The sequence below is a fragment of the Pseudophryne corroboree genome, chromosome 12 (assembly GCF_028390025.1).
Source record: "Pseudophryne corroboree isolate aPseCor3 chromosome 12, aPseCor3.hap2, whole genome shotgun sequence".
Classification (NCBI taxonomy): Eukaryota; Metazoa; Chordata; class Amphibia; order Anura; family Myobatrachidae; genus Pseudophryne; species Pseudophryne corroboree.
The window spans coordinates 57,694,098-57,714,399 of NC_086455.1; the positions used below are offsets into that span (position 1 = coordinate 57,694,098).

Here is a 20,302-nt window from a genome sequence, read left to right on the forward strand (position 1 = left end):
TATAGGAAAACGTACTTTATACAAATATTATAAGCTAAACTGTGTTGACTGTATGTGAACTCAAACACTAATTGCTCAGATGCTAATTGCTCTAAAAGCATGGGGCTGTTGCAAGTTTCTATTGGCTGATGGTTGGATCTAAAGATGCACGAAGTAGTATTGCAGCATCTAAAGATGCTCAAAGTTGACATCTCAGTTCTTGCACATTCAGAAGCATGCATGTCCATGGTCGGATTTATGGGGAGTGACAGAGGTGGCCGCCCCACACTCTAGGGGACCCCACACATTGCATACCTCCCAGCTGTCCCGATTTCCCACCCATGGGCTGCAGTGACCCGCAGGTAGGGGGAGGTTTGGGATGATGCTCTAAAACCACTACTTTGTATTCCAAAGCAGCGGAGAATATATGGCAGCTGCATGCGCCCGTCATCCACAGACTCTGTACTAGCTCCAGGAGAGGCTAGGGGCTGTCAAACAACTCCAGGAGTGCTGGACATGTCCCCAACATGACATAAAGGGGGATGTCGATCTCTTGCTCTGCATTGTGCTAGAGGCCACACACCCTTTTCGTAAAGCCACACCCCCATGCTCTGGCTCGCTGGCTGTCTCTCTCTGCTGCTGCTTTGCTCCGGACATTGATGCAGGGTGGTGGTGTGTGTGGGTCTGTAGGGGGCTTTGCAAGCAATACTGGGGGGCCCCACAACCTCGGATGCCCTGGGCACCCACCTGGCCTAATCCGGCCCTGACAATGGATGATACTACCAATTGCATTAAGGGGTCTATTTACTAAGCCTTGGATGGAGATAAAGGTGATGAGATAAAGTTCCAGTCAATCAGTATCTAACTGCCATGTCACAGGCTGGGTTTGATAAATGACAAGTAGGAGCTGATTGGCTGGTATATTATCACTGTCCATTTTATCGCCATTCAAGGCTTAGTACATAGACCCTTAACTATGGCAAAATACACTAAAGCGACTCATAATCAGGCCCTATTTGTTTAAATGACTATCACATTAATCTGTGTACAACTGTATAACACTAAATGCTGCAGCCTAGTGTGCCTGTAGTGTGTGAGTAAGCAAATAAATCCCATGATGCCTGCATGTTTAGCAACATTTAGGGCAGTGGTTCCCAAACTGTGTGCCGTGGCACTCTGGGGTGCCTCAGGATACTTGCAGGGGTGCCTTGGATTGGTGGTCCAGGACCAATCAAAATTATTTCTGTTCAATGCAATATGCAAAACCAGTGCTGGTGGCTGCCAATCATAAAATATGTGGACAAACAGAAGCAGATCTTGTTCCTCACCACATAATGGAACCTAAAGATGACATATAAACACAATTTTTGATTTAATATTTATTTCAAAATTTACTCGCTAAGACATTTTTGGCCTAGGGGTGCCGTGGATAAAATTCTGATACTCTAGGTTGACATGATTCCAAAAAGTTTGGGAACCACTGATTTAGGGAAAGAATGATTGCAAGGACACACTGACACTTTGTGAACACAACTCTGAAATATGTAGTGCACTGTTTTCTATATTTTGTTTTGAACAGCAGAGACATTATGTACTGTGATAAAAGACAGATTCCCAAAGTGTTTGGCTCTAGTAAGACTTGGATTAAAGGTTCCCTGGAGTGAATGAAAAGAGTTTGCAGGTTCCATTCCTAAGGCTGGGGTTGTGTCTTGATGTCTTCTGTCCTCCAAGTCAGAAATCTTCCTTTTGTGGTGGTGTTTGGACAAAGTGACCTACAGTATTCTGCAAACTAAATTTCCCTAGTTTAATCTGAACATATCTGCTGTAATCAATGCACACCACACTTCAAATCCTTTTGATATTTTTAAAACAATTTTATCTCCTGGGTATGAGTTGGCTCACAGTAGATGTATCACTCCTTTAGTTTAATTCTGATCATGAACTAGTACATGCAATAAATCTTGCATTGACAACAAATCCCTTCATTCCCCCTTTGCTAAAAACTTTCCATTTGAGAGCCTTTAAATAAATGTTGATCCTAGATGCATTTGATTTTCAAAACAAACCTCTTTTTAACGAAGAAATTACATTAGAGACCAGTTTCACACCAAGGTATGCAGTTTTGTTCAGGAGTTCTTTGGAACATCGTTTCATTTATGATAAATTACATACTGTTTAGTTCAAAAGTGAATCAATTACAGAATAATCATTTTAACATTTATTTGAACAACAATATACAGATGTGTCATCACTTGCTTGTTGTCCTAATTCCATATAGCCAAGGATACCTGGAATAACTTAGACACCCCAAAATTAATAATGTACTGTATTTCTCTTTACATTTTGCACCTTAGTTGCATTGTAGACACAGCACACATCTGCCCACAGTGTTCTAAAGACGCTGGGCTGCGATTTTTAACCTCACAGGAGTTGATTTTACACATGTACAAAGTCTTACAAATGCTCAGTTCAAAAGTAGAGCAATATGTTAACTTTTAGTTAAACTGAAGAAAACATCCACTGGATCTTTCTGTATACTGAGGCTTATGGGGCAGATTGTACGTCACGTGCACGTGTGTCTGAGGCACAAAAGATTTAGTGATTATTGTGAGACGGTGTTAAACTAAGCTGGAACAGCTCTTCCATAGTGCAGAGGAGCGGACGCCCAGAGGACTGCAGTGGCCGGACACGGTGCGGGGCTTGGTGAGTATGGTGTTTTTTGTTTTTTTTCCCTGTTGTATAGCGGCATCTACTGGGAGCAAACTACTGGGGGGCATTACTACACAGGGGCACTTACTGGGGACAAACTTCTGGGGGGCATTACTACTGAGGGGCATCTACTGGGGGCAAACTACTGGGAGGCATCTACTGGGGGCATACTACTGGGGGGCATTACTACAGAGGGGCACCTACTGGGGGGCATTACTACAGAGGGGCACCTACTGGGGGCAAACTACTGGGAGGCATCTACTGGGGGACATTACTACTGGGGGCATCTACTGGGGGCAAACTACAGAAGGACATTACTACTGGGGGCATCTACTGGGGGCAAACTACTGGAAGACATTACTACTGGGGGATCTACTGGGGGGCAATCTACTGGGGGCAAGCTACAAGGGGGCAAGCTACTGGGGCAAACTACAATGGGGCAAACTACAGGAGGGCATTACTACTGGGGGCATAACTAAAGGGGCATTACTACTGGGGGTGTAACTACAGGGGCAATACTACTTGGGGGCATTACTACTTGGAGGCACTACTACTAGGGGCATTACTACAGGGGGTTAAACTACAAGGGGGCATAACTACAGGGGCTAAACTACTGGGGGCATAACTACAGGGCCTAAACTACTGGGGGCATAACTACAGGGACTAAACTACAAGGGGGAAAACTACAGGGGGGGCATTACTACTGGGGGAATTACTACTGGGAGGCTAAACTAAAGGGGGGATAAACTACTGGGGTCATAACTGCAGGGGCATTACCACTGGGGGCATAACATCTGGGGCTAAATGACAGGGGGCATTACTAGAGGCAACATTACTACTGGGGGCAATACTACACAGAGGCATTACTAATGGGTGCTCTACTAATGAGGGCATTGTAAAGGGGGCACTTCATAAGGGGCATCACTCCTGGAGACATAAGGGGCACTACTACTGGGGGCATTGCATAAGGGGCACCACTACTATGGGCTCTATATAAGGGGCACTACCACTGTGGGCACTACCAGTACAGTGGACATTGCATAAGGAGCACTACTACTGTGGGCATTGTATAAGGGGCGCTACTGCTGTGGGCATTATGTGTATTATGGGGTGCTACTACTGTGGGCATTATTACTATTGTGTGACCACGCCCCTTTCTTTTTGAAACCATGCCTCTTTTTTTGCTGTGCGCACCTACCTTTATTACATGGGCGCCGTGGGGAGGGGGGTGAGTTCCACAACCTCTCTAGGACCACTTTAAGCACTGGTTGTGAGGATGACAAAGATGATGAACGTCGCCGGAAGGACTTGCACATCGAAAACAAATGAGAATGTGGAAAGATTTGTGAAAATTGTTCTAAATGATCATCGACTCAGCATCTGAATGACAGCAGAAATGGTAAACATCGACAAAGAAACTGTTAGGCAAGTTTTGCATCAAGATCTTAAGATGACAAAAGTTTGTGCTAATATGGTTCCAAAGCTTCTTACTGCCAAGCAGAAAGAAAATAGAAAACAAATAACATTTTGGAGCAAATTTAAGCAGATACACATTTTGTTAGATAAAGTTATTACCTGTAATGAAACGTGTACCTGCCAGTATGAGCCTGAGACAAAATGCTAGTCCATGCACTGGAAAACACCATCATCACCAAGAATGAAGAAAGCATGTCAAAGCAAATCCAAATTCAAAGCTATGTTAATTGTTTTCATTGATATCAAGGGTGTTATTTTGGCAGACTGGGTACAAGAATGCGCAACAGTGAATCAACATTACTACAAAAATGTTCTAGAAACTTTGCAAGACAGAATTAGATCAAAAAGGCCAGAGTTGTGAAAAATTGTTTCATCCTCCAATAGAACAACGCTCCAGCCCACACAGCTCTCTTTGTGAAGCAGTGTTTGGCCGAGCAATAGATTGCAGTGCTAGAATCCCCTACATACTCACCAGACCTAGCACCGTGTGACTTCATTCTTTTCCCAAAGTCAAATCTGTACTCCAGGGAGCCCATTTTGATTAAGTTACTGAGGTAAAGAAGAAAATGATGGAACTGTTGAGACATCTGACAGATAATGAGCTACAGCATGGCTTTGGCCAATGGAACATAGAAGGGGAATGGAGTTAAAATGTACTTAATATAATTAAATATAAATGATAGCATCAGTCTTGTCATTTAAAAGCCACATCTTGTAGATTGCCAATACACTTAAAAACTCATTAATAAAAAAAAAAAAAATGGAGATATACAATGTGGCTTGGTAGAAATAAAAAAAATATTTACTAATTATTATTAATGTATAGTTTAAATGTCCAGGAAATAGCAGAGAAAATATAATTCATGCCTTCATGGTGTTTCAAATGTAACCAATTACAGTCATCAATACGGTCCATGTGGACCAGTTATGGAACAGTAGGTAAAATCCAGATAATTATCTGGCGAGCTGGACAAGGTTGTCCATTAATACATAACTCAGTTAATAGACACCAATGCAGATGATGATAAGGTGTAGTTAGAAGGGGATAGTTCCAGTATGATGTACAGCCAGTGGATACACATATTTTTACCCAATTGATGGTAAGGTAGATTCAAGAACACATTAATAAGCAGGACATCATCACACTAGTAGTCATCAATGGTAGGAGTCAGCTATGGTAACATCCAACCGGTATTGCTGGTCTAGATTCAAACAGGGAAATTCCCAAAGGCCCAATAAAAATCTCAATGCGTTTCAGTGTGGAAGGAGCCAAAGTCTTCCTCAAGAGCATGAAAATAAGTCTCATGATGGCTGCCATATATACCTGTCTCATTATGAAAACAGAAATCAGATGCAAATTCATAATTACCCAAGCCATATAAATCACCCAAATGCAATAGAATGCAATGATATAAAATAAGTAAATGTATTCATCACAATGATAAACTCATATTGAAAATGTACATTACTAGCAGTGGAAAGTCCCAGGTCCATATCACGTGATGTTAGTGTAATCACGTGTCCTGGTAGCCAATCCCAAGTAAAGAAATTGGTAGGTTGTGATTCACAGTTGAAGTCACATGTCCAGTTAAGGACATATGGCATACACAGAAAATCTGTCTGCCACAATCCACACTGTGTCTCAGGATCGGATCATGTGATGTAAACCATCATCACTTGACCGATCCCGGTGGCTCTGTCACAATTCAATTAGGGATGAGCATCGGAAGCCTAGCATTAAATGATGGCTGGGCTTCTGCCATCAAAACTTTCAGTGCAATGGTAACTAATCATCGCATCAAAAGTATAAGATGAAAAAAGCATTCATATTAATTTTTTTAATATCGGATGGCCATCACATCTACACCATTCGATGGTGGCTACCATCAGTAAGCAGCCATCAAATGGTGAAAACACTGACATCGGAAACAAAACATCAATGGTTCAAACCATTGCGTTTAGATGTCCATTCCTAAGTTGAATCAATCAGCTGACTCAATAATACCATAGTAGCATCAGATTTGTTCTCACTTTTTACAGGGGCAACAATTCAACTTAACCGTGCATACACAATACAAACTGCTCTAAAATAAACTTGATTCATAGTACAAATGGTATAAATTAGAAATAAAGGAATCTGTATCGGATCAAAAAATCTTAATATCATATAACTGCAAACAGATCTTTGTTTCATCCTGTAACAGCATAACACACAGTAAGGGGTAAATTTACTAAAGTGTGGGTGTTAGAATTGGAGATGTTGCCCATAGAAACCAATCAGGTTCTATTATCTTCTTAAAGGTAATCAGATAAGTAAAATCTGATCATTTGCTATGGGAAACATTTGTATTTGTAACTATACCCATAAGCGTGTATACTGTGCAGGTTACAGTAATATATATATATATACACACACACACACACACACACACACACACACATACCAGAGGGAGCTATGCAGATGAAATATTTAAATATACAGTAAGAGCAATAAAATCCTATGATAAGATCAGTGGGGTCGCCTTTGCTGTGTGTCCAAGTCCTTTCCATTAGGATCCCCCAAGGTGTAGAATTGTAAAGAATGATATACAGTATATTTGGGATGTTCCTAAAAAATACCATCTCACTAAAGATCACCTGACAAGAAAAGGCCCAATGGCCAATCAATAAATAATTGGCAATTTTTTTTATTTTGATAATACATAATTTGTAAAAAATTGCTTACAGAATAAAGAAGGTGACAAAGTATCCCCAATCACTATACAGTTGAGGTGATGGTATATCCCTGCCACCACTCTTATGGGTGTGAGCTCAATTGGCAGGATCCTTCTGCTTAGTGTATGCACACGGCACTAGAAATCATACGCGTTTCCTTTACTACTGTGAAGGTTACAGTATTTTTTATATAGATCATTGCATTCACACAGACTGAAATTCTGGAGCTCTATCTATTTGAGTAAGTGGATAGTGGATTGCTGTCATCACTTAGATGCATCTATAGAATTGTGTACTCACAATTGTTCTTAAAATTAAGGAGTCCAAGTAGTTTATATGGGCTCCGATTTTCCTAGAGGACCAACTATTTGATACATCTTGATTCTGCTTGGTTGACTACATTGTTCGATACAACTTTTTGATACATCATACTGTAACTGTTCCAAGCTTGTGCTACTACAGAAATTAATCCCCTGATGAAGTCTCATGAGGAGACAAAATGTGTAGGGTAAAGAGACTGTAAGATCCACAGTGAGAACCTGTACCCGCGGAGTGGTGATGAAAAAAATCTGACCTCAGTAGGGAGAACCTTACAACTATTGACAAATACAGAAATTCTCACAAAAATGGGAATTCACATCTAGTGGATATGTGGATCCCAAAAAATGGACTGGATTCAAGGAGTAATTTTGAACAGTGTGAAAGTGCCCTACAAACATACAGGTATGTCTGCTCCCCAAGTGCAACCGCACAGAGGCCCTCTCATTCCGCGTTGATCGCTTGCTAGCTGCTTTTAGCAGCAGTGCACACGCTAGGCCGCCACCCTCTGGAAGTGTATCTTAGCTTAGCAGATGTGCTGCAAACGAAAGGTTAGCAGAACTGTTCATAGAAATTTTCATGCAGTTTCTGAGCAGCTCAAAATCTACTCCTACCTTGCGATCACTTCAGTCAGTTTAGTTCCTGCTCTGACATCACAAACACGCCCTGCTTTCGGCCAGCCACTCCCCCGTTTCCCCAGGCACGCCTGCATTTTTACCTGTCATGCCTGCGTTTTTTAGCACACTCCCTGAAAACGGCCAGTTACCACCCGGAAACACCCACTTCCTGTCAATCACTCACCGATCAACACAGCGTCAGAAAAGCGTAGCTCGCCCTTGTGTAAAACTGCATAGTTTTGTGTGAAAATACTTCGTGCATGCATACTGCGGCCTGTACGCATGTGCAGAAATGCCGCTTTTTCAAATAATCACCGCGCTGCGACCGAAAGCAGCTAGCGATCAACTCGGAATTAGAGCCAGTGAACACACTTAATGGACAAAATGCATAGGGTTTCTGGTGCCGTGTCCATACACTAAGCAGAAGGATCCTGCCAATTGAATTATGTATTGTTTCTCTGGCTGGGTCCACAGGTTATCCACAGGATAAAATTGGGATATGCCGGAGCGACAGCGGAAATGGCACCAAACGGTCACGAGCTTTCTGGCCTCCGAGGATGCATCGGGGCTTCACCATATAATCCCGCCCATTAGCTCAGTCAGATCAGTTTTTTGTTTGGTGCGGCAGGAGCCGGACCATGGTCACAGGGCTGCTGTTAATAAAGCAGCCTGAAGCTTTTATTATGTTATTTTTATAGTCTTACTATGTTTTTGAGTGACTTTTCTTAACAGCGTCTTAAACGCATATTAGAAAGAGTCGCTCCTACAACTCCCCACTGGGTCGCAACAACGCTTACCTTCGCGATACAGTGCTGTCTCGACGGGCGTCTGTGTTGAATGTTCTAGCAGGTCCAGCAGACGTAACCAGTCTGTGGCCGGAGCATGGGGGGAAGGTAAGTCTATGGATTTCCTCTTACTAGGGGGGCCCAGACACAGCTAGACTGCTTTTGGTGGAGACTACAAACAGTGTGTTGATGCGCCGAACACTCTCTGGTGCGACAGCGCTACGCTCTAGGGATCATAGGCGCCAGGACTAGGTTGAGGCCGCGATCCTTAAAGTTTAAGTCAACAGGGGGGAATCAGACGCTCTCCTGGCCGCCCCTCCCCCAAGTTCATGACAAGTTTCCACGCTTCTCCCGTCCATGAACTGAATGACCTCACTTCCGTCTCAGACGCTACCACGAGGGTACTCGGTCGCAGCTTAGACGCTGCGGTTGTGTACACTAGAGATTGCCGGACCGAGTCACAGGCCTTAGCGTCTGCATACACGCGGCATTCACTGAGCGTCCGTGTCCGTTAGTGAGCGTCCGTGTCTTGCATCAGTTATCAGAACGGCAGTGTACACCAGTAGCATCTGAATCCACTCAGCGTCTTGCGAGCGTATTTGTTTGGATATGGAAGTGTGATGAGTCTCCCTGTATCCCGCTCTATGGACGAAGGGTATACAGTATTAAAAATTCTCTCTACTTGTTAGTATGAATTGTTAATTTTAGTACATATTGCATATGAGATCTGTATATTACTGTTGTTTCTGCATGTTATGTTTGAAAAAAACCAGTTAAAAACAGAAGTACAATTTTCCTACTTACTTGTAAGTTGTTATAGGGTTGTATTCTCATATGACAATGTTTAATGCTTTAACATGTGACTGACTGCTAGTATGTGTGCTGACTTTTTTATGTCATCAGTCCTGTTCTGACCCTCAAATCAGGTGCAAGGTTGTGGTCAGATTGATCTAACTTCTATATATCCATATATAGGTGATTTTCAGTCACAAAATAGTGTAGTCATAAACAGAATATTACCATGTCTGTGAGCGGCAAAAGTGACAAGGAGAATTTATCAGGCACTCCTACATCCCTAACATATTTATCTTGTAAAACAGGGTTAATTGGTATGAACCAGTTGGTCACTTATGAGGGGTTGTGTGCAAACTGTTTTGCTTTTCAGCAAAGTAAAAAACAGGATTTGGTTCAACCACCAACAGAGCCACCATGGAGTATGTTCTCAAAGACTTTGTCTTCAATAGCGGATAGGTTAACTCCGGCAGCACCACCCCAGGGGTTAGGTTACACTATTAACCCATACATGCAGCTCCCTTCCTATGGGTTGGTTCCAGTAGCCTCTACATGTAACCAAGGGACAGGTAAGACTAAGACGTCTATGTGGCAGACTACACAAGATGATACAACAGATGATTATACGGTATTCAAATACTCCGTATGATGATCAGTCGCAGAGTTTTAGTTCAGAGGATGTAGCTGAACTTATTGATGCTGTGAAGGCTGTTCTCTCTTTGGAAGAGTCAGTCAAGACAGTGTCAAAGTCTAAAGCACCTGTGTTTAAACAAACAAAGACAGTTAAAATTGAATTCCCAGCGTCAGATGAACTGACTGAAATGATGGAAGAGTCTTGGGCGACGCCCAGTAAAAAGTATAAGATTCCGAAAAGATGGGATTCTTATTATCCATTTCCAGCTGCGGATTGTTCGAAAAGAGAAGTTCCTCCAAACGTAGTTGCACATGTACTGCGACTTGTGCATAAATCTGCTTTACCACTGTCATCTACCTCACTAAATGATGTCACAGACAGAAGGGTAGATAGCTTCTTGAAAATATATTTTCTCTCTCAGGAGCAGTGGTAAGACCGGCTATGGCTTCGGCCTAGATAGCAAAGGCAATGGTCTAATGGTTAGAGGAACTAGAGAATGGCCTCTCTCCTCCTAATAGGGAGCAAGAGTATAATTTAAGCCATTTAAGGCAATCTGCCCAATTCTTGGAAGAAGCAGCAATTGATATGGGTACAATTGCTTCTAAAGCTTCCGCCTTGACAGTAGCCGCTCGTAGAGCAGTCTGGCTACGTACCTGGAAAGCAGATGCGGAATCCAAGAAAGAATTGGAAGCATTGCCTTTCATGGGTAATATATTGTTTGGAAAACATTTGTCTGATGTTCTAGAATCGGAAGCTGAATCAAAGAAGGTCAGATTTACGGCTAGTTATAACCCTAAGACCAAGGGTTCAAAGTTTTGGCCATTTTGATGGCAATGCAAAGCGAAAGCTAAAGAGGAGTCTAAGCAACCCCAGTCCAATAGATCGGCCAGGGGTAGGAAGCAGTGGGCTAGTAGAAAGCCAGCTTCCAAGCCTGAACAGAAACCATCAGCCTGAAGAGACGGGCCTCCGCCTGGAGGATTCCAGGGTTGGGGGCTGACTCCTTCATTTTGCACACATATGGCAACAGTCGACAACAGATGCTTGGGTGCAGAAGGTGGTATCTCAGGGGTATGGGTTCCCATTCAGGAGGCAGCCTCCTCTAAGATTTTTTTGCACCAGCCCATCTCGTATAGAGTCAAAGGCCAATGCCCTGCAAGAAGCAGTCCAAAAATTACTGCAGCCAGGTGTGATTGTCCCAGTACCACCATCATAAAGGGGACAGGGGTTTTACTCCAATCTATTTCTGATTCAGAAGCCAAATGGGTCATTTCGACCAATTCTCAATCTGAAAATGTTAAACAAATACATTTGGATTCCAAGGTTCCACATGGAGACATTACGCTCCATAATGTTGGCTATGGAACCGGGAGATTACATGGTATCTCTGGATGTACAGGATGCTTACCTACATGTGCCTATAGCACGGTCGCATCAGTGTTACCTCAGGTTTGCCATCCTCCAGGAACATTTTCAGTTCCAAGCCTTGCCCTTCGTGCTAGCAACGGCACCCAGGGTGTTTACCAAAATTATGGTGGTTATGGCAGCTTATCTCCGCAAGCAGGGGATAAGGATATTCCCATACCTAGATGACCTGTTAATCCTAGCACATTCACAGGAGTTACTTTTGAGCCATCTTCAACAGACAGTAGTTTGTTTACAGAGACACCGGTGGCTTATAAATTGGGAAAAGTCGTCTCTGAATCTGTCACAGCGGATGGTTCATTTGAGGGCCATATTGGATTCAGGTCTACAGAAAGTTCTCTCCAGAGAAAAAGATAGTCAAGGTGCAGGTCATGACTCAGGAAGCGTTGCACACCCAGACAATGTCAATCCATGCAGCAATGCGGTTGTTGGGTCTGATGGTATCAACCTTCAACATGGTGGAATATGCGCAATTCCACTCCAGACCATTACAGCACCTTATTCTGACCAAATGGAATGGAAATCATCAGATGATAAAAAAGCAGATGATAAAGTTTCCAGTAAACGTAAAGAGGTCTCTAGCGTGGTGGCTACAGAGGGACCATTTAAACAAGGGGAGACCCTTTTGGATAAAAGAATGGCAGGTTCTGACAACAGATGCCAGTCTGCAAGGCTGGGGTGCGGTACTCGGAAGCCTTTGGTTCCAGGGAAAATGGGCCATAAGGGAAAGTCGCCTGCCAATAAATCTGTTGGAAATAAGGGCCATTTAGATGGCTCTAGTTCAGGCAAAGGACAGTCTGCAAGGAAGACCGGTCAAGATTCGCTCAGACAATGCGACAACAGTAGCGTACCTCAATCATCAAGGAGGAACTCACAGCAAGAGATTGATGGAGGAAGTAACTCCCATTCAAAGATGGGCAGAACTCCATCTCCCAGCATTGTCAGTAGTGTTTGTCCCAGGTGTACTGAACTGGGAAGCGGATTTTCTCAGTCGACACACCATTCAGGAAACCGAATGGGCATTACACCCAGAAGTGTTTTAGATGAGAGTGAACAGATGGGGTCTACCGAAGATAGATCTCATGGCGTCTCGTCTAAACAACAAAGTTCCGAGGTATGGATCAAGAACAAAGGATCCCGGAGCAGTCCTTGTAGACGCACTGTCAGTAGAATAAAAATTGAATCTGACGTATCTGTTCCCTCCAATATATCTGTTACCCAGAGTAGTGAGAAAAATAAAGCAAGCAAAGGGAGCCATAATTCTAATAGCTCCAGCTTGGCCAAGAAGGCATTGGTACACAGATTTACTGAGAATGTGCGTGGAAGCACCGATACTGCTACCTCAACTTCCAGATCTGTTAATGCAGGGTCCTTGTTGTCACAGCCATCTGGATTGTCTGTCTTTGACGGCGTGGTTGTTGAAACCTGTATCTTAGAAGCTAGAGGATTTTCAAAAGAAGTAATCCAAACTATGCTTAGAGCAAGAAAGTCTTGTTCAGCTCGTGTTTATCACCGAATATGGCAAGTCTATGGCCCTCATTCCGAGTTGGTCGCTAAGTTTTTCGTTCGCACAACATATTCGCAAAGTTGCGTTAGTGTAGTAAATTTGCGAACATCCGCCCCCAACGTATTTTTGCACATTCGTACGCAGTATTACACAAAGTGGGCGTACGCCAAATGACATCGCAGCAATGCGAAACCATCGCAGCATTGCGAAACTATCGCATTAACACATACTTCATCGTAAAATTACTAAGTTTTAGTATATTTACCCATCCATGTTAAAAGTGCACACTTTTGTGGACAAACGCACCACAATGCTTTTTTTTCCCCTATTCAGTGGAATTACACCTTTATGTTAAAAGTCCACAAGCCCTCCTCAATTACGAACCCAATTAGTGTAATTAATGTCAATGGTCCTGACCAATTAAGTCTCCAAAGTAAACCAGAAGAACACTTTGTAGCTCTAATTGGCCAGAAACATTGTTGTTTAAATTTGTAAAATATAGATATTGTAATTTTTATTGTTATAATGCAAATGTTTGAAGTATTGTGTATATGTGTAGTGTGTGAATAAATGTCTTTTCATGTATTTAAAAACCATAACCTCCTAACGAGTTTTGTGTGTGTAGAATTTTGTGTTTTATATTTTTATTTTTAAGCTTAAGTAAGATGTGTGAACTGTTTAAGGTCACCAATTTCTGCAAGGCAATGTGCTGTTCCTTTATAGCATAAATAAGCACAACACCCACTTAACTTCAACAATTTTTTTATTTTTTTTTATTTGTTTTTTTTGTTTTTTTAAGAAACTTTTAACAAAATTAAAATAAAAATATCACAGATTTTTTTCTATTGCCTCGATATCTGCTAACACTTCCCTTAAATGGGCTTTCAGCCGCCCTAAAAGTTCAGGCAAAGTGCTGGGATCTCCAACTGCAGAATCTGAAAAGAAGAGTCAAAGAAAACATTAATAACTTACTCACATTACCTATTATACAAGCAGGGCACAAAGCACACTTTAATGCAGGCCTGGCCAAACTGATGCCCTCCAGCTGTTGTGAAACTACATAGACCAGCATGCCTTGACACAGTTTTGGGGACAGAGAATGCAAAACGGTGTCAGGGCATGCTGGAATGTGTAGTTTCTCAGCAGCTGTATGTCCGCAGTTTGGAGAGGCCTGCTTTAATTCCTAAGTGACGACATCATGGCTGTTTTCAAGATAAATCAGTAGCAGAACAACACACAAGCCTGCTCAGCAATCTTTTTTTGTTTATTACAAGAAAGTGGACCACACCATGGGGTACATTTATTACTACTGGAGTTCTATTTAAGAAGGGACGTTGCCCATAGCAACCAATAAAAATAAAAATATCTTGTAAAAGTGGACTTACAAATTTAAACTATAATCTTATTGGTTGCTATGGGCAACGTCCCATGTTAAAGAGAACTCCACTTAAGTAGAAATGTTACCATCAAAACTGAGCACAGATAAACCATGTTTTCCTGGCAACCCTGTTGAACTAATGAGTGTCGACCTAGAGTGGACACACAAAACATTGCACACATAACACTACATATAATGACACTCTTTAAAAATTCAATGCAACATGTACACCATGAATAATAACTCTTTTTTTTCCCCTTGGTAGCGTATTCCCAACAGTACAACAGGGCATGTTTTGAGATTGTAAGTCTAAGTAGGTAATCATTATTGTAAAAATGTAAAAACACTTACTTTCCTCCACAACATTGTCACTTAGCCCATCTGGGGCTTCTTCTGCCCATTCGCTGGGTGGTGATGCCAGCTGGATGGGGGAAGGCGGCTGGATGGGGGAAGGAGGAGGGATTGGGGAAGGAGGAGGGATGGGGGAAGGAGGCTGGATGGGGGAAGGAGGAGGGATTGGGGATGTTATTTCAGAGGGTGGGTCTGATTGAGAGGGCGAGGGGGGCGGAGAGAATGTTAGGCCAATAGAGGGTGAGGGGGGCTGAGAAGGTGATTTGGAAGTTGAAGGAGAAGGGGTATGGGAAGGAGGAGAAGGGGTCACAGAAAGAGAAGGAGAGGTGGGGTGAGAAGGGGAGTGGAAAGTGGAGTGGGCCTGGGAAGCTTAGGGTGACTGGGAAGCTGAGGGGGATTGGGAAGCTGAGGGGGACTGGGAAGCTGAGGGGGACTGGGAAGCAGAGGGGGATTGGGAAGCTGAGGGGGACTGGGAAGCTGAGGGGGATTGGGAAGGGGAGGGGGAGTGAGAAGGGGAGGGGGACTGGGAAGTGGAGGGGGAGTGAGAAGGGGAAGGGGGCTGAGATGGTGCCTCATGTGTTGCTTGCCGTTGTGGTCGTCCTATAATGATATTTGTGTTAAAATTTAATTTGCATGTTAAATTACATACTAAACAATTGTAAATTTCACTGTTCTGTTCCATGTAAAAGACACAGTGGGTTTTTTTAAACAAAAAAAAAAAAAAATCCTCTTCATGTTGCCCACAGCAAACTAAATGAGTCCAAACAATTATTTGGACGCTCATTCCTTAATCTATTCCATTGAGTCATATTGATTGGTCTAGGCAACATCACCAGATCACTATTCAAGCCACCTTATTATATAGACAGCACTGATCAAGTTTTTTGGTACAGTTTCCTGCCTGGTTTTTTTTTCAGGAAAACATGCACTTGTTTGGTGACATTTTGCTACAGTCAGTACTGTTTGCCCTAACCACACACACTGTCCTATTGTAAAAAAATGTTCACTCAGTGTTGCAATTAGCCTACCACTTAGTGTAAATTTGCACAATTTATGCTATTAATCTTATGTAATGTAACTTACTGCGTGCATGCATTGCGCGGATTTGCTGCCGGATCTCCGCCAACAGCTCTGGAGTCCTCCTGCGGAGATCACTCCATCTCCTCTCCAACTGTATTATTGTCCGCCTGCTGCGGACGCGAGAACGCAGCAGGCGGCGGACCTCCACGTAGGCCTCGCGCTTAACCCGATTTGGGATGAAGCGCCCAACGCGGCCTACGCGGCGGTCCATCACCGCAACCAGGACGCGGAGCTCCCGCCTGGTGAAAGGTGCCGCACGCATCATGGCAATGGCGTTTTCCTTATTTGGGCATATATTTATAGTGTCTGCTAGCATGTGATTGGTCCAAAATCTATGCTGTAATTTCTAATAACTTTATTGATCTTTGCAATGCTGGGAAGAGCAGAGTGTTAATTAGCACGAGCGGAAATACGCATTCGCAGAAGGAATTTTTTAAAAATTAAAACATAAAACAAAACAAACAGACACAGACACACACACAGTTTTGGGTAAATTCAGATACATATCTGTGTACTCACCACAGTTTGTGTGATCATTCAGCTGGACAGTCACAAAGTGGACAACATTAAGTTTCATTTGTTTGTGTGTTTGTTGAAATAAACAGGATTTTAGGATAGAAAACAAATAAGGACACTATTTAGCAACATCACAGTATTGTTTTTGCAAATAACACATTGTAAGCTTAACGTGTTAACAGATTTAGTGGCAAATAAATATTACATATTCCAACGCCAAAAAATAATTACCCAATGGCCTTACAATAGCAAACAAAATGACAAAATTAATCAAAATACAAAAGCATACTGTGGTTTTATTTTGATTAAAAAAGAGAAACTTAAAACACTATACCTGAAATATTCCGCAACAATGCTTGCCCTGACTTGGCTCCCCCTCCGTGTAACACTCCCCCCACCGAAGTGTCGGACAACCCCTGGCTCCTCATCAGGCAATTCCTCTGTCTGAGGAAGCTCTACGCTACTCCTTACCGCGATGTTGTGTAGTATAGCGCACAGGACCACTAGTTTACTTGCCATCTCCGGCGAATACATGATGTCGCCACCAGTGCGGTGGAGCACACGAAACCGCCCTTTAAGGACCCCAATTGTGCGCTCCACCAGCTGCCTAGTGGCAGTAAGCGCGGAGTTAAATGCCGTCTGTGGTCCTGGCCTGGGATTACGGTAAGGAGTCATGAGCCAGGGGGTGCAAGGATATCCACGGTCTCCTGTTTGATGATAAACCAAAATTAGAAATAGTCTATTTTTAAAAAAATTAAAATATTTTACACAAAATTGTGCAACAACTCACCCAATAACCACATGTCTGCTCGTTGACTTGATCTTAATCTGTGCCATATCCCTGATTGTCTAATGACATACGCATCATGGGAACTTCCAGTAAACTTTGCATTCAGGGAAAGGATCTGGAGGGATGGCCCACAAACAACCATTACATTCAGAGAATGAAACAGTTTCCTGTTTCTATAAATTTCTTCATTATGTTTTGGTGGCTGAATAGCTACATGTGTGCCATCCACAACCCCAATAACATGTGGGAAGCGACTACCACCTTCCTCAAATTGCCGCTTCACCACATCTAGGGCACCAACATCCAAAGGCATAGCAATAAATTGCTTCACACGCTTTAGGAAAGCCTGGCAGACACGCCGCAGGACCTTACTGAACTGGCCCTGCGACATGCCAACCAGGTCTCCTACCACATGCTGATAAGAGCCTGTAGCCAAAAAATGTAACACAGCAAGGAATTGTGTCAATGGTGGTATTGCTGTAGGATACCGAATTTCAGACTCCAGATCACTCTCTATTATGGAGAGAGTGTCTAGGATTAGATGTGGTGGCAGCCTGTATCTACGTACAACCACATCATCTGGCATCCCAAAAAGTAGGACACGGGGTCGGAAAATTGGTGGCCTAGCACGCCTCCGTTGCCTTGGTTGATGAGGAGCCGGTTGTGGTTGTGGGGCTGGCGGTTGGGGTGGGAGTGCTGGCGTGGGTTGGGGAGGTAGGGCTTCGGCAGCAATAAATATTGACATCACACACTTTAAAAAATAAAACAAAAAAAGGTTGAATAAGACAAAAACAAAGTCCAAAAAATATACAACCAAAATTTTTTTTAAAAAAGGGGGTGTCAACTTACTGCAGGAGCGTAAGACATTTTTTCTGAGTTCAATTCAGGAACAAAAGGAATATTATCACAAAAAAGATAAACAAAATTATTTTTTTGATGAAAGCTACATATGTTAAATTGTAAATGTTAAAAATAGTATTAAAAAAAAAATCACAGCATCAAACACATCACAAACACCTACTAAAAAATAATGACTAATTGGTTTAAAAAATTACAATAAAGCAAACAAAAAGTTAGCCCTTTAGTAGCTAGTCCAGCCAAGAACAACACTACTTTGCTGATCAATCCTGGTAAAAAACATAGCATTTATTAACAAGATGGAAAACAAACATTATCAAAACACTTTGAACAAACACAAACAGGCACCAACACAGGCCCAGGGAACTTACCAGATCCAAAATAACTAAAGGACCAATTTGTGTTATATAGCACACAAATTAGAAATAATAGACTAGGGTTACGTCACCCAAAACAATTCTCCTACAAGAGACCAAAAATGACAGTCAAAAACAACATACAGACCATTAACACAAACAGGCACCAACACAGGCCAAGGGAACTTACCTGATCCAAAATAAAGAAAGGACCAATTTGTGTTATATAGCACACAAATTTGAAATAATAGACTAGGGTTACGTCACCCAAAACAATTCTCCTACAAGAGACCAAAAATGACAGTCAAAAACAACATACAGACCATTAACACAAACAGGCACCAACACAGGCCAAGGGAACTTACCTGATCCAAAATAAAGAAAGGACCAATTTGTGTTATATAGCACACAAATTTGAAATAATAGACTAGGGTTACGTCACCCAAAACAATTCTCCTACAAGAGACCAAAAATGACAGTCAAAAACAACATACAGACCATTAACACAAACAGGCACCAACACAGGCCAAGGGAACTTACCTGATCCAAAATAAAGAAAGGACCAATTTGTGTTATATAGCACACAAATTTGAAATAATAGACTAGGGTTACGTCACCCAAAACAATTCTCCTACAAGAGACCAAAAATGACAGTCAAAAACAACATACAGACCATTAACACAAACAGGCACCAACACAGGCCAAGGGAACTTACCTGATCCAAAATAAAGAAAGGACCAATTTGTGTTATATAGCACACAAATTTGAAATAATAGACTAGGGTTACGTCACCCAAAACAATTCTCCTACAAGAGACCAAAAATGACAGTCAAAAACAACATACAGACCATTAACACAAACAGGCACCAACACAGGCCAAGGGAACTTACCTGATCCAAAATAAAGAAAGGACCAATTTGTGTTATATAGCACACAAATTTGAAATAATAGACTAGGGTTACGTCACCCAAAACAATTCTCCTACAAGAGACCAAAAATGACAGTAAAAGCAATGAAGCACAGGTTTATTTGCACAAATGGACTAGCAAAATATATATGTGTAAAAAAGACTAACAAACAATCAACATAAAATAAAAACTTTAAAAAAAAAAAAAAAACAACAAGACGAATTCCAGAATACTCACAAACGTAAATTCGCAGACAAAATGCTACACTGTCTATATTCTAAACGCAAACGAAAGGACAAATGTATGCTTGACAATTACTCACTTGGAAAAATCCTATAGCACCTTCACGCACAAGCCAACAAACTCAACAGTGAAAGAAACTCCAAACTACCTACACTCACAGCGTGCAAAGTAGGCCCTTAAATAAGCAGTGCAATCAGTAACCAGATTAACATTGTACACCTGTGTGAATTAACGCGACGCACGTAGGTATAAATAAGCACACACCTCGGCGTACACACGTCATCGCAAACATGGCTTCTCGTGAGCAAATCGCAGCAGAGATGGACCGCATTGCAGAGCAGCAGATGGCATTGCGGAAAAGACGCCTAGATTGCCAAAGGCGCATGTTGTAATACGCCTCTGCGGATGTTGAAGAGGCAGGACCTAGTACTCTGCAAATGTCTGCTTCTGAACCCCAACAATTGACTGGGGATACCCTGCCACACACACATAGTGACCAAACTGAGGGAGAATTGGCTTTAGCCACACAAACACAACAGACAGAAGCTGCTAGTGAGGAGGAAGATGGTGATGACCAACAAGAAGAAACCTCACAGGCTACCTCCAGACGGAAGAAAAGACAGCCTGCATTCACTAAGAGGGAGTTGCGTGTTTTGGTCACGCAGGCCATGTCCAAAATACATAGAGGCCCAAAAAACATGGGGGCTGCTTCAAAAGATCGCATCTGGAGAGACATCACAAAATCTGTGAATGAAGTTGGCTCTGTCGTCAGAACATCACAGGAAGTGAGACGACGGTAAGTGCATCTTGACAGTCATTTTTCTGTGATAAGTTGACTAAAAAATGTAGTTACATGTGATGTTATGTC

The 20,302-nt window shown here is 42.4% G+C and overlaps 1 protein-coding gene across 1 annotated transcript; it reads right to left on the minus strand.

The window, feature by feature from the left end:
- Positions 1-15,100: 15,100 nt before the first annotated feature.
- Positions 15,101-17,828, minus strand: LOC134980059 (putative nuclease HARBI1). The gene is made up of 4 exons (XM_063946690.1): positions 17,070-17,828; positions 16,614-16,986; positions 16,283-16,304; positions 15,101-15,283 (listed from the first exon to the last, which is right to left on the minus strand). The coding sequence occupies exons 1-3, from the start codon at positions 17,812-17,814 to the stop codon at positions 16,301-16,303; spliced, it is 1,122 nt and encodes a 373-aa protein (XP_063802760.1). The 5' UTR covers positions 17,815-17,828; the 3' UTR covers positions 15,101-15,283; positions 16,283-16,300.
- Between the last annotated feature and the right edge of the window lie 2,474 nt (positions 17,829-20,302).